Source organism: Lycorma delicatula, chromosome 2, assembly GCF_047948215.1.
Source record: "Lycorma delicatula isolate Av1 chromosome 2, ASM4794821v1, whole genome shotgun sequence".
Classification (NCBI taxonomy): Eukaryota; Metazoa; Arthropoda; class Insecta; order Hemiptera; family Fulgoridae; genus Lycorma; species Lycorma delicatula.
Genome location: NC_134456.1, coordinates 192,679,322 through 192,693,185, shown reverse-complemented (window position 1 = coordinate 192,693,185; position 13,864 = coordinate 192,679,322). Strand labels below are relative to the sequence as shown.

Genomic DNA, 13,864 nt, shown 5'->3' with positions numbered 1-13,864 from the left:
CAGCCAATGAATGCAAACTTTCCCCATTTTCTATTGCACTAACGAGATATTACCTTGATTTGATTTGGGCTTACAAATACTCTTCACATAATATCTAAAAACCATTTTCGAGTTTTTCTAATTTTAATATTTTAACGAGTATAAAAACATAAACGGTATTTTACATTTTGGCCGTTTCACGCTACTGCTATTGAATCAATCTTTATGAGAATTGCTAACAATGTGATGGTAATTAATGTGTTTAATTCTGATGACGTATTCGCAAGCGAAGCTGCTATGGGAAATCTAAGAAACCAATTAACGGGTCCTGTACTGACCAATTGTTGCTCAGAATTAATTTCAACAGAAGCGCAAGGGAATACGCGACGGGAATGGTAGTTCATTAATAAACGTATATTTACTATGAAATAGATGTTGAAAATGTATTTACATTGAAAATTAAATTATTTGATAATGTTATGCTGTCTTTTAATGGTCTCATTATGAATCATTTAAAATAGATAAGGGATTTAGTAATTTTATTTTTGATTAAAAAAACATAGTCAACGTTTGCTAGTCAAGTAAAAAATCCAGTAACATAAACAACCTTGACATTATTTGAATACAAAAGAAAGGATTACATCGTTAATTTTATTTTTTAAGAAAGCATAAATTTGATCAGTTTAAGTTGTTTAATAAAATGGTTAATTTATGAAATTTATTGACCATGTTATAGCTGTTAATCTGTTTTGGGAAAAATATAATTTACTGAAGTGGATAAAAGAATTAAAAATCAAAATATTTTGAAATGATAAATTACAGATACAACACCACCATTAAAAGCACCCAAAAAATCAAATGATACTTAAAATGTACTAACAACCAACCATGACAGACACTCTGATTTACAACAGCTCAAACCATACTCCTACAAATTAACTGCTACTACTAAATTATCAGATTACTCAACACACCATCTCTTCTGTAGATCAAGTAAAAGAACTCTAAATTTCCTAGCATACACAATTTACTATAACTCAAAAACATAAGATAAATACAATAAATAAAAACAAAGTAACAAAACAGAAAATAAATCACATTAAAATACATTTTTAAAAAACTCAGAAAAGATTCATACATTTTAAAAATCTGGACACAAGTCCTTCAGAACAAAAGCAGAACACAAACACAATGCATCTTTTTATTTTTCTGTTTAGCCTCTGGAACCAACGTAAGGTATTACTTCAGAGGATGAATGAGGATGATGTATATGAATGTAAATGAGGTGTGGTCTTGTACAATCCCAAGTCAACCGTTCTTGAGAAGTGTAGTTAATTGAAACCCAACCATCAATGAACACCAGTATCCATGATCTAGTATTCAAATCCGTATAAAAGTAATTAACTTAACTAAGATTTGAACCTTAGAGCTCTTGACTTCGAAATCAGCTTATTTGTGATGACAAGTTCACCACTAGACCAACCAGGTGCACTAGACCAGGGTTGGTCTAGTGGTGAGCGCGTCTTCCCAAATCAGCTGATTTGGAAATCGAGAGTTCCAGCGTTCAAGTACTACTAAAGCCAGTTATTTTTACACGGACTTGAATATTCGATCGTGGATACCGGTGTTCTTTGGTGGTTGGGCTTCAATTAACTAACCACACAGAAATGGTCAAACTAAATCTCAGAAATGGTCAAACTGAGACTGTACAAGACTACACTTCATTTACACTCATACATATCATCCTCATTCATCCTTTCCCCCCCCCCTACTCTCCCCGACCGGATATCCATTTAAGTATACTCAGTCGGGGAGAGTGTCCTTTTACTCTAAGGGAGTGTCCCCCGCCCACCGGTTGTACACCCGGCACGGCAGGTTAGCTCCCCCGGTCTCGGATCTTTAATTTTATTTTATTCGCCTGCCTCTAATCCCCCGCCTCGGAGACGGGGTATGGCTACGCCACCTCCCATCCTCTCAGCAGGGAACCGGGTCTCGGTCATTATGCCTTTGCCTCTAATCAGCGGTACCGCCCCCACTAAGCGCCGAGGCACCCGCAGGAGCGGCACCGCCAACCGGGACTCGGCCTTTTATTTGTCCCACACTCCCCAGGAGTTCCCTCCCTTCTCAGGAACCCGCACACCACGGCGTACGGGCCCTCCACGGAGGGACTGTCCTCCCTACCCTAATTTCACAAACCCCTTCTTCTGTCCTCTTCTTCCTTGGTGCGTAAGATTTCCCCGGCAAACCTACGGAACCAATCCCAGTTATCGTCACTATAGACCATCCAATTTAAGAGGTTTTCAGGTGTAAGTCCGTTGTCCGAAATTTCTCTTCTATTTGGAGCCCATCTTGGGCATACAAACACAGTGTGTTCCGCATCATCAGTCTCTGGGCAGTACACACATTGTGGGGTAGGTCTTTTTCCAATTCTAAACAGATAATGGCCGAACGAGCCATGCCCCGTCAATAGTTGTGTCGTATAAAAATCTACATTACCTATTCTATTACTAGTCCACATATTTATGTTGGGGATTAGTCGCCTGGTCCAATCCCCAACTCTAGAGTGTGTCCATGTATCCTGCCACTCTTGATCAATTAGCCGTTCAATCTCATCTTTGGACATACCCCTATATCTAAATGTTCTTCGTTTAATTTGTAAATCAATGGGTAGAACCTTCGTTAGTATACACAACGCGTCGTATTTCACTGTTCTGTATCCCGCGGCTACAAGCAGTAAAGCAAGCCTGTGTACTCTTTTTAATTTTGTTTTGTTTCTCTGAATATTCATTGTATCTCCCCACATCGGGGCCGCATATAAAATTGCTGACGTGGTAGCCGCAGTTATCAGTCTCCTTATTACCATTTTCGGTGTACCATGGTTCTGGAAAAGAGTCCTCAATGCCTTAATCAAAGGGGTGACCTTGTTACAAATCATCTCTACGTGTTTGCTAAATCTTAGGCTTTTATCCAAAAGAACCCCTAAATACTTTGCTTCTTTGACCTCCTTAATTCTCTCTCCTCTAATGTTTATATTGAGGTTTCTAATAGGTCTTCTACCTGAAAACACCAAACAACAGGATTTGTTAGGGGATATCTGTAGCATGCTTCCTACCAGCCATTCATCAATTATTCGTAACGCTTTGCTTTATCCTCTAGGTTATTAACTTCTCTGTCTTCTACTAGGATAGCAATGTCATCAGCATATCCAACAACAAAAACCCCCTCGGGATAATCTAATCTAAAAATTTTGTCATAAAAAATATTCCACAGTATAGGCCCAAGGACTGATCCTTGTGGAACTCCTCCAAATATCTCAAATGTGGATTTTCCTCCTAACGTTTTAACCTCAATGAATCTATGATAAAGGTATTGATTAATCTGGTTGACTAGATAATCACTTATATTCATGGCTTATAATGCTGCGATAATGGCTCTCCAAGGAACAGATCCAAAAGCATTTTTTATATCCAACATTATAATAAGTGGGATTTTCCTAGTTCTCCACGTGCCGTTTCTACTATTTAATGCCCAGGTCTTAACTTTGTCGATCGCGTTTATCGTAGATCGGCCTTTTCTAAAACCATATTGCTCCTCATGTAAACAACCTTTTTCCTCGATTTCTTCTCTGAGTCGGGTTTCTAGTAATCTTTCGACTACCTTACCCATGTTATTTATTAGTGTGATTGGTCTGTATCCTACTTGTTCTTGATTTGGTCCTATTTTAGGAATGAAAACAGTTCTGGCTTCTTTCCAACTATTGGGGAAGTTACGGTTTTGTAAGCCATAACTTGCAACATCCACTAATTCCCAGGGTATGATCCTGGCAAGGTCTTTAATGATGGCGGCAGGTATGCCATCCGGTCCTGGACTTATTTATTTTTAATTTTTTTTTTAATTTCATGATGGCTTCCAAAACCTCCTTTTGAGTGAACCTGCCAGCCTGACACTCAATTACCTCTCTATTGAGATCTTCTATTCTGGGAAATAGCAATTTAACCTGTCGTGTCGACATTTCAGCACTCAATGTCGGCACGTATCTTCCCAGGCGTTTGGTCACTATCCTAAATGCCTTTCCCCAGGGATCTTCGTTAAGCTCTTCACACAACTCCAGCCATTTCTTTTTTTTAGCTTGTTTGATAAGGAAGTTGAGTATTTTCCTAGCTTGTCTGTATTGCTCTATCGCAAGACGACCTTCTTCTTCCGTTCTATTTCTAGCGCGTAATCTCTGAGCTGCTCTTTTGTATCGTTGCATGATTCTTCTCTGCTCTTCTATCTCTGCAGACCACCAATAAACCGGGTGATATTTATTGTTACTCGGCGGTATTTTAGCTATCTCCTCTTTAATTATATCCTGGAACGCCTCAGGAGTTATTTGTGGACAATTTTTGATTCTGTTTGCTGCGTTGTTGGTAACGCGGTGAATCTGTTGTTCTGTCATTCTACTGAAGATGTTTAACTGTCTTCTTCCTGGTGGGTACTCTCTAAGGGTGACTAAAATGGCCCTATGGTCACTAGCAGTTTCTTCGTTAAGGACCTCAAAGTCGATTGAGTCAGTACGGATCCTACTGTCGATTATAACCAAATCAATTATCGAATTATGTCCTCTTGCGCTATAAGTGGCGGTCCCGTCGTTAACACAATTCGCGCCATTAGCCTCAAGCAGTTCCTCTAGTATTCTTCCTCTAATATTCGTGTAGGCCGCACCAGCTAGCGCTGTCTTACAATTGAAATCGCCTAGGACAAGCGTTCTCTTACAGGAGCGCGTCATGACTTGCTGTAAGTCAAAAAGTCTATTTTTAAAGGCTTCCGTAGTACAATTAGGACTAATGTAAATTCCTATTATTATTATATTGCTTAACTCTACGGCTACCATACCATCATCCCTATGATACAGGTTGTAGTCCACATTGCCAGCAATCCTTCTGATGGCCACATCCCCATTCCTGTCAGTCACCCAATGTCCCCTGGCCGCCAAGTACACATTTGGTTCCGTGGCCACCAAGAAATCGGCATCGTACCTTGTTGCAATCTCCTCAGACAGATCACAAGACAAGCGACTTCTATTATTATTAATTAGGATCACTCTATTCATGACTTTTATCACAACTCGTACTGCCAGTCCTGTGCAACGTACTATTACATTCCAGGCATCGTGTTGCCTCCTTACAGTCTCTGATTTCATGGCCAGGTTTCCCACAGTTAAAGCATAGGTCCGAGCGGTCTGGACCTCGACATTCTCTTCTACTATGCCCGGTACCCCAGCAGCGGTAACACCTCTCGATTTCTGTCCGGATGTATGTCCGGCAACACACCCATCCTACTCTTAGCCTTGATGCAATAAGTTTTACTGCATTCTATCCTCATTCATCCTCTGAAGTATTATCTGAACGGTAGTTACCGGATGCTAAACAGGAAAAGAAAGAAAAGGCCAACCAGGTGCGTAAACTGAGTATCTGGAATATATAAAATGAACTGTTCCCAGTAAACAACGGCTCTGTGGCCAACATAGCTACAAATAAAGACTACTTAAAACCTTCTGTAGATCCACAGTCTACATTGTGCAAGTCACTAGTCACTCAAAGGTGCAAATAATAAATCCAATAGTATAAACAACAACCTTGACACTACATATTTACACAAGGAATCTTGCATACTTAGCAATCACTTTCTAAATTATGTTTGTCTACTCAAATAACACATTTGAAAAACTCAAAAGATAACAGGGTGAGTACAGCAGACCAGTAACTAAAGTTAGCCACAAATGTGACTGAGCATTTTGCTGAAGTTTTAAAAATGTGATATTTAATAAAGTTATTACACTTGGTGTGTTTAAAAAATTGATATTCTTAAATAATTTGTTTAATAGACAAAAATAAAGCAAAATCATGTTATTTCCAAGGGCCCCACAAATTGTTTTTTTTTTGTTTTGTTTTTATATACGAGGTGTGATCAAAAAATACGGTGAATAATTTTTTATTAAAAAATGTAATAAGGTTACATAGAATTCGATTTAATCTCCTTCAAAGTACTGTCCTTGGCTAGCAATGCACTTATCCCAACGTTGACTCTATGACTGGAGGCATTTCTGGAAGGCGTCTTTCGGAAGGGCTTTCAGCTGCTCGGTCGTGGCCCTCACAATGTCAACAATGGTGTCAAAACGTTTTCCTTTAAGCACAGTTTTAATTTTTGGGAAGAGCCAAAAGTCGCATGGTGCTAAATCCGGTGAGTATGGCGGATGTGGACAGAAAGGAACACTTTTTTCGGCCAAAAACTCGCGAGTGAGAAGCAAGGTGTGACACGGCGCGTTGTCGTGGTGAAGAAGGAAGCCATTGGTCCATTTTTCGCTTTCTTCGTACGTCGTTAAGTTAAAATGCTTTGAACGGATCCGTACGAAATTTTAAGGTCTTCAGATAGCTCTCGAATAGTCATCCGGCTGTTTGAACGAACTATTGTTTCCACATTTTCAACTGTTGAGGTTACTGGACGTCCCGTACGCTGCTCGTCTTCAACAGACTCATTTCCGTTTTTAAATCGGCCATACCACTTGTACATAGTCTTCAAAGTTACCACATTATCGCCGTACACCGATTCTAACATTTCGTGAGCTTCTTTGGCACTCTTTTGCAACTTAAAACAAAACTTGTTAATGCGTTGTTCAAAATCCATGTTGCGTGACAGACTCGATAAACACAACCTCACTCTAGCGGCTCTGGCAGCTGACTGGCAAGTTCGAACGTGTTACAACTTGACCCTGCCTGTCTCAGTTGATCACGCTATTGGACAAATTACAGCATATGGATGTAGCGTCGGTAGTTGCCGCTATAAAAATTCATTCACCGTGTTTTTTGATCACACCTCGTATATATCTAAAAACAAATAGAAAATATTGTTATCAAATTTTCTATGCTCGTGTCCATATCAGTTGGCAATAATGTTAATTAAAAAAATTAATTTCTGCAATGACAAACTAAACCAAAAAATATTTTTAAAAGCATATTTCAGTCATCTTTAACCAGTGTGAAAACAGCAGCACAAATTTACTGATAACAGTCACAAAACATTTTGGAAAACACTTTAAAGTAAGTTTTTAAAAACATTTTATTACACAATTTGGTTTAATTTATCATTACAAAATTGTACATTTTAAATTATTATTATCAAACTCCTTGTTATCTATCTGTTACCATTATCAAATGACAGCTACTAGCAATATCATCTAATTATGTTTTATATCAAACAGAATCATTGTATGCTTGTTTATTTTAAACTATTCAACTAAAATATAGAAATATTCAAAAAATATTCATTGTCAGTTTTCCTGATTCCCTAGAAAATTTAATTGTGTGTTTGTCAAATTGAAACATTTTATGATTTAAATATTGAATTTTTATTAAATATTGAAAAAATATATAAATTCACTAAGAAGGGATTACTGAATCGATTAAATATATCAATTTATCTATCTGTGCAAGCTCACATATCAGCAAATAAAAAGTATAAATCAAGAGATTATTGTACTTTAATTTCCTCGGAAAGTAAAACCCACAGGAAGTATTTAAAGAAGTTCATTTCTTTTTCAGTTACTACTATTTTTTAAATTCTAATTACAAATAAAAGTATTTTATATGAAACAGGCAAAATCATGGAAAAAATCGAACTTTGATTAAATCTAGACCAAAAATCTCACTGAAAGCAACAGATTTCAATGATGATCATTGGACAGTGTTTTTGACTCATGGTTTCTATAGTGATGCTGGAAATCATTCCTGGATCAGAGATTTAGAGGAAGCTATTCTAATGAAGGTAAAGCCACAAATAATTGCAACTAAATTTTTACAACGTAAAACAATTAAGATGTTTTTAAATTAGTAAAAATAACACATAAACCTACTTAAAAAATGTTTCTAGTTATTCTATAAGTTATTCTAGTTTTTTTTTGATTGTATAACTTTTTAGAAAATTTCATGATCTGGAAAAGTGAGACTCTAGTGATTACTAATTATTTATCTCCATGAGTATATTATTAGCGTGAAAGCTGCACAGTAAGTAGAAATGTTATTTATTTTTCTGATAAATGGTTAGACAGCACAAATGAAATGTGCTATGCCAAGATTAATAGAGTTTTTCAGGTTATTTTCCATCTCAGAAAAATACTCAACTGAACAACTGAATGTTTTATGTGTTAATGGAGTTAATGATCATTTTTGTTGAATGAACATTTATTCCATTCAAATTATATCTGCACCATATACAGATAAAATATTGTCAGTGCGATATAGTCTGAGTAGTACTTTTAACTTTATTTAATCAGCAGAGAGATGTTTGAGACAGCTATTACACATTGGTCTAAAATTTTGAATGTACATCTGAAAAATACATCTTTATTGGATCTTAGTCATCAAACAGCCATAACCAAATAAATGTATAATATTTTTATAAGGAATTATTTAATTAAAGAAGGAAGGAATACAGAGAAGTTCATTCATGAAGGCAGGTCAATTCAATTGTTGGTAACTCATTGTTGATACTAACAAGGAAGTATTTAAAACTGTAAAGGGTACTTATCAGTTCATTTCTGATAAGTAACCTTTTGTCAGAAATGAACTTTTTTATCTATGTGTATGTTTGTATTTATATAATTAATACAATTAAACTTATAAATATTTGTAGTTATAACTTTATATAACTTTAATCAATTTTAACTTAAACTTTATGTATGCATATATGTTAAAGTAAATTATTAATTTTTATACAGAGTGATGCTAATGTAATTACCTGTGACTGGTCAAAAGGAAGTAGGCAAATGAATTATATTCAAGTTGCAGCAAATACAAGAGTGGTGGGAGCTGAAATAGCCAGGTAATAATACCAAATTTATGGCACAGTGATTGATACATATGATTACATTTGATTCAATGAGTGATGTAAATTTAATCCCTTTAACTCATGATTTCTCTTATTTCTGGAATAGAATGGCTGTTCTTGAGTAAAGCTATGTCATTTGTTTTTCATATCAGGCCACCTACAATTATTGAATGTATGCACCTAAGGAATGATTTAAAAACACACCTAAGGAATTCCTATAGGTAGACTCAAAACATTTACAGGATATTTTATATATTTAGTTTATGACAATTTGAAGCTGTATTAAAAATTTATTTCTGTTTATTATATATTCACATTCTGAACTGATTTTTATCAGTAATTTATAATTTATAACTAACTTCCAGAATACGAGAAATACTAGAACTTTCTCCAACAGATTTCAGAGCTAATTAGTAGAGCCTTCTTCACTGGGATTGTTAGTGATGCTGTAAAAACATTAGGAATGTTACACATAGGTTAAGAATTTTACACACATCACATAAAAGCCTAGATTTCAACAATGAAACTTACCGACAAAGTTTAAAAAAAAAATGTAATGTATAATGAGCAAACACAAGACAAATTTAACAAATTATTTGATTACTGTATCTATCATCCTAAAAAGCTCTTGTGTCCATCTTTTCAAGTTTAATATTTTAGAAAGATTTCTTTTTATTATTTTATTTTCCATAATAAAGTAATTTAATTTTACAAATACAAAATAGTGATCTTCTCAGTTCACATTAAATTAATTATAGTCTATACATACTTATTCAAGTATCCTTTTGTTGTCAAAAACAAAAGGATGAATGTGACATCAACTAGTGGAATTGATCAAGTTTAGTGATAATTTTTTTTATGAAATTTAAATTTTATACTTTTTAAAATACTGTTTTTTTTTTAAAACAGACTTCACTTTATGAGAAGGAAAGTTTTTGGATAATATTTTTTTACTCCAGTTTAGAAGATATTTTGTGAAAATTTTCATGTAATTTAACTACTGCTCTATAAATTAAGTTAATTTACATTTCTGATTACCTCTAGTAAAATTATTATGACATTCTCCTCTGTCATTAGGAGTCTTCATTTTTGAGTAAATCTTCATTCAATATAAAAAAAAAAACATCTGAGCCCTAGAAATACAAATTATTAGTATTTGTTTACAAATTTAAATTAAACATTCATTAAATAATGGAAGCTAGTTGTGTCTAGTTCAGTTTTAGATTATTAACTTCCATTTTAGATTTGGAAGTAGTGAAACATATTTTTAAAAAGGTTTGGTACTTAATGGATACATAGCTTAATAAATAGATTAATATAAAATCATTATAGTGAATAAAAGCACTTTAAAAGTATGACAGTTTGTGCTAAACCAATTACACATGCAGCCTATGTGCCAAACTACATATAGGTGTTCTGTTATACATTTTGCAATAATAGTTTCCAGTTCAATCTCTTATGAAATGAAGTAGGTCTCAGTTCAGCCTGGTTTTTTATGTTTCTCTATAATATATATTTAACAATTTCTATAATAGTCAAGAAGGTTTTTATCAAATATTGTACCTGACTAAACTTCACTAAGATTATTCTTTGACTAAATAGCTGGATGAATAAATCCTATGCCAGATTAAAAATATTTTTTTCTCAAATTAAAATCGTTTGCATGTTAGTTGTAGCCAAATTACTTCAATAAAAAAATGAAAAGAAGTTTAAATTTAGTTTCAGTGAAATCTATTGGAAATTTTAAACAATTCAAAAAAATAATGTAATTATAAAATCTACATTGTTGCAGTATGTATAAGAACCATATTAGAAAGAGTTCTTCAAAGCTTTACTTTAAAGCTTTGCTTTACTTGAAAAACAAACTTTTCCTTAATTAAAACATGTGAAATTCCTAAAATAATTTATGCATTATGCATTGAGTTGTTTGCCTCCAAAATGATGTTTACACATAATGATTTTTTTTTAAACAAAAATCTATGAGAACATGAATGAATTTCTGGAATGTAATCGATTATTGCACCAGTGCACTAAATATACAGATTCTACAATGCCAAAATGCTTCCCTTCATTATTTTCCCCCTCAGAAATCAACATAAAATATGCAGGAAAAACATTTTTCAGTGTATTTTCATTTGACAGAGTAATTTTAAAATTTTAAAAAATTAAAAAAAACTTAAAATAAGTTTTTTTTTTAACTTGTTCCTTATGATACAATCACAAATATTAAAATAATTCACATATCACAAAATTTGTTTATGATATCATAAAATAAAGGCTTCCACTACTATTTTTTCCTAGTGGATTGGGTTCTTAATGACAAAAGAACATAATCTGTCAGTCAATAGCTGCTTAGCTTTAAATGTGGTAATCCACATTAACACAAATTCAGAATTATAGCAAAAATGATTTCATCTCTTTAAATGTCAATAACAAGAGATAAAAGTACAAAATAAGTTGAGGGTGGCATCAAAATCCTAAATGATGTGGCATTTTACTTTTGACTAGTTCTGAGATGAAGCAATTAAAATTCTGAGAAAGTAAATTTTCAGGCAGACAAAACCAGAATCTTGAGTTCCACGGTGTTTGAAAGATCATTAAACATATGCTGCAAGCTACCAATATCAATATATATACTTAAATTAACTTATATTAGTTACATAATTTTTTTTCTGAGCAACCATTTAACTACAATCTAATTCATTAATAAAATATTACATTTTTCTACCTCTAGGGCACATACATAATTAATTATTAAGTGTGATGCTGTGTAATTACAAAGGTAAGACATTTTTTCTTTGTTTCTTCAAAAGGTTAAAAAGAGGCTCATTGTGAAGTTACTTTTAACAATTATTTTTATAAGTTTAATTTATTTGTAAAAGTTTTCTCCATAACAATTTGTTATGTATTTATTATAACAAATGTTATAATGTTTATTGCTTCACTTTTTTTTTAATTACTGTGAAATTCGTTTGGAATATGCAAGACAAATTGTTAGGGATATAGGATGTAGAGGGTATACTGAAATGAAACGACTAGCACTAGATAGGAATCTTGGAGAGCTGCATCAAACCAGTCAAATGACTGAAGACAAAAAAAAACTGTTAAATTTAAATACGCCAGGTAGGTCTTTTGAGACAATTAGTTCACTTGTATAAGAAAGAAATCTATATATTATTTCAGTTGGGTGAACTGCTACAACTACAGTATGTTGCAACTAGTTACTGATCTTCAGTAACTAATTTAATTTAATTTTTACCTATAAGCTAAAAATTGACAGTAATATTCTTTAAAACCAAAAATTTGTTTTAAAAACAATGGAAATACACTTTCTATTCTTTTTGCTGTTTTAGTAAACATAAATGATTGTGTTAAGAAAAGAGTGTTAGTGTTAGTGTTAGTGTTACTGAAAGAGATAGAAACTTTGTAAAAATATTTATTTTTACTTATTATTCTAAATCCAGAAACCATTTTTTATACAAGAACTTTTGCCTTTTAGATAATTAAAAAATGTAATTTTTTGGTTTTTTTCACAATAAAATACATCTAGATGTAAAACTCCATTAAAAAAAATTTAAATATAAAACGTAATTGCCTCAGCATTTGAATCTAGGAATATCTGCGGTTGGTTGGGAAAAATATAGGTTTTCCCAAATCTTGATCTGGAAGCACAAAATTAATAATATAAACAAAATAGCTGTCAGGAAAATGTTTCACACATCGTTTTGTGTGTATGGAAAAATAAAATTTTCTCAATTTTTAATCATTACTCTGAAGACACAGCAACAAAAGTACATTTGAAAAAATGCTATTTAAATAATATTATATTCATTGCATTGTACTCAAAACACTATTCTGAAGAAAATAATGTAGTAATAAATAATATAATCTCCCCATATTTTTTAACTATTATCTTCTTGGAAAGATCTATAAAAGTGTATTTCTGAAACACTTCACTGCAGTTTGAAGCAATTATACATTATTTTACAGGATATGTTCCATGGGTTGTCTGTGTTTTATTGATATGTTTTTTTTTATATGTTTTACTTTTATTAACACTGAAGTTTGTTGTTCATAGATAGTAAAAAAATATTTTAATACTTCTTAATATCTATACAATCTGCTTCTCCTTACATAGAAAAATATTATACTTCAAACAGCTGATATAAAAATTAGGTGTATCAACCATGTCACAAATTTAAGCAATTCTGAAATACAGATTTGATGTACTGAAATATATTGTATACTTATATTAACTCTGTGCTTGTATACAGTAATCAGAATATTTATTAAAAAAGTTCTCTAAAGCTGGTTAATAAAATTTTTGATATTTCAGAATTATTAATTACTTATTAAAAAACAAATTGGCAACAAAAAATAAAATTCACATGATTGGTCAAAGTTTAGGAGCACATGTAATGTCTTATGCAGCAGCAAATATTACTTCAATAGCACGTTTAACAGGTATGTAAATTAAAAAATTTTTAAATATGGCAAATATTGTAAGAATTAACATTTTTATATGAACCATTGCCTAAATTTACAAAACTTCAACATGATAGTTGTTTGAAAATTCCTCTCACTTCAGAGGGTCTCATAATTTTTACCAACACATGAGTATTATTTAAAAAATATTTGTCTTAGAGGATCTTCCTTTATCATTAACAATTAAATTTTATTTCATAAAAAATTTTGAGTGGCAAACATATGATGTTTTTTTTTTCCAGCTAATTATGAGTTTCTTTATAAATGCATTTCAAACTATCTTTACAAAGCAGTAGAAATTATTAACTTTTAAAAAAGATTAAGATGCTGCAACTCACTTTTACAGTGAGTTGCAGCATCTTAATCTTTCATCCGGAATGTCTCAAGTTTCGTCATGCTTCACATTTATGATGTAATCCAAACTTTCTATTCCACATTACCATGCAATACGCTTCAAAGTTGCACAATGAATTGATTAGTCATAAACATAAATCTAATATTTAATATTCAGATAATAATTCACAATTCAGAAAAC

At 32.7% G+C, this 13,864-nt stretch overlaps 1 protein-coding gene across 1 annotated transcript in view; it reads left to right on the top strand.

Annotated features, from left to right (window-relative positions):
- Nucleotides 1–13,864, top strand: part of LOC142320022 (inactive pancreatic lipase-related protein 1-like) — a 48,875-nt gene that overhangs the window by 16,605 nt on the left and 18,406 nt on the right. The window contains exons 3-5 of the mRNA XM_075357702.1: nucleotides 7,614–7,782; nucleotides 8,735–8,838; nucleotides 13,181–13,308. Of these exons, the coding sequence (XP_075213817.1) occupies nucleotides 7,614–7,782; nucleotides 8,735–8,838; nucleotides 13,181–13,308 (401 nt within the window). The remainder of the gene's footprint in view (nucleotides 1–7,613; nucleotides 7,783–8,734; nucleotides 8,839–13,180; nucleotides 13,309–13,864) is intronic.